The sequence below is a fragment of the Typopeltis vanoorti genome, chromosome 3 (genome assembly GCF_054136105.1).
Source record: "Typopeltis vanoorti isolate ZY-2024b chromosome 3, IOZ_Tvanoo_1.0, whole genome shotgun sequence".
NCBI lineage: Eukaryota > Metazoa > Arthropoda > Arachnida > Uropygi > Thelyphonidae > Typopeltis > Typopeltis vanoorti.
In genome coordinates this window covers 51923494-51924749 of record NC_143551.1, presented here as the reverse complement: position 1 = coordinate 51924749, position 1256 = coordinate 51923494, and the positions used below count along the sequence as shown (strand labels likewise).

General features: G+C 39.9%; 1 protein-coding gene across 1 annotated transcript; it reads left to right on the top strand.

Annotated features, from left to right (window-relative positions):
- Nucleotides 1-220: 220 nt before the first annotated feature.
- LOC150108144 (alpha-crystallin B chain-like) lies at nt 221-1049 on the top strand. Its single transcript, XM_090415611.1, has one exon. The coding sequence runs from the start codon at nt 269-271 to the stop codon at nt 893-895; it is 627 nt and encodes a 208-aa protein (XP_090271737.1). The 5' UTR covers nt 221-268; the 3' UTR covers nt 896-1049.
- The last annotated feature ends 207 nt before the right edge of the window (nt 1050-1256 follow it).

Genomic DNA, 1256 nt, shown 5'->3' with positions numbered 1-1256 from the left:
AGAGAGAATTTAAAATGATAACGAAATACTAGTATAGAGGGCGCTACAACTTCCCGCAATCGCTTTCGAGAAGTTTCTGGTATAATCTGCTTTCTAGAAGTTTCGATGCGTCATGCTACTGCAGAACGTTCTGGAAAGAGACACTTTACCTATAAAATGGACTTCTCCGCCAGGTTAATGACAACTTCCAGAGCAGTACAAGCAATATTTAAATATTTTCGCAAGTTGATAACAAGTTCCAGTTCCATGTGGTGCTGATTAATTCGCAATGGTTTTATCGCATACTTTGAAGCCAGTGTTATTTAGCCGTGGCTGTCAGGATATCGACAACCTGTTTTCCCATGTTTTAGGCTTCAGTGTTTTGGAGGACGACCTGCTACCACGCGTGCCTTGTCAGCGTCTCTGCATGCGGCCGAGGAGACGTATGAATCCCGGTCAAATCGGACACACTTCTTGTGTGAAGAATGAGGCCGAAGAATTTCAGATGAGGCTTGACGTAAGTGACTTTTCTCCCGACGAAATCTCCGTGAAGATTGTCGACGACTGCGTGGTGGTTGAGGCGAAACATGAAGAGAAAGAGAACGAGAGGAACTTTGTACTCCGGGAGCTCACCCGTCGTTGCATGTTACCTGCGGAAGTTGAATCCGAGACTGTTTCATCTTCCCTTAATCAGGACGGTATTTTGACGATCCAAGCACCAAAGAAAAAACCCGAATCGCTGAAGGGAATTGAAAGGGTGGTTCCGATAGTGAAGCATGAAGGGTCCCCTGCCAGTACTTCGAAAGACTCTCGGCAGGAAAATATGACAGGAGAGGAAGTTCCTACAACACTGAAAGAAGCAACGACTGCTGTTTCGATGGGAAGAAATCAACAGGAAAATAATAACACGGATTAGACAGAATGTATGAGTGCTTTCGTGTGTTATATTTTTTGAATAAAATATTTTCTTGTTGTTTATTGTAGAAAACGAAATAGTTTAATGGACATTGGTCCTTCAAATTTGTATGAATAAAAAGCGTAGTTTGTAATAAAATTATTTAACACTAAAATTTGTCTGTGTCCAGTTTACTTCTATTCATGTTGCATTTCGAAGTGTTGTTGAAATGAAAAAATTCCCATGTTTTAAATAATGAATTCGTTTTCCCTTGTTAAAATTTTTTTTGTGTATTTAAACACAAACATTTTATGCATAGTTTAGTTTTGAATGCCGTTTGGCGTATCTTGTTTTTAAAGTAAAGGATAAGTGATAGACTCAC

What these genes read in the sequence shown, in the direction of transcription:
- LOC150108144 (XM_090415611.1), top strand. Translation starts at nt 269, where the DNA reads ATGGTTTTATCGCATACTTTGAAGCCAGTGTTATTTAGCCGTGGCTGT.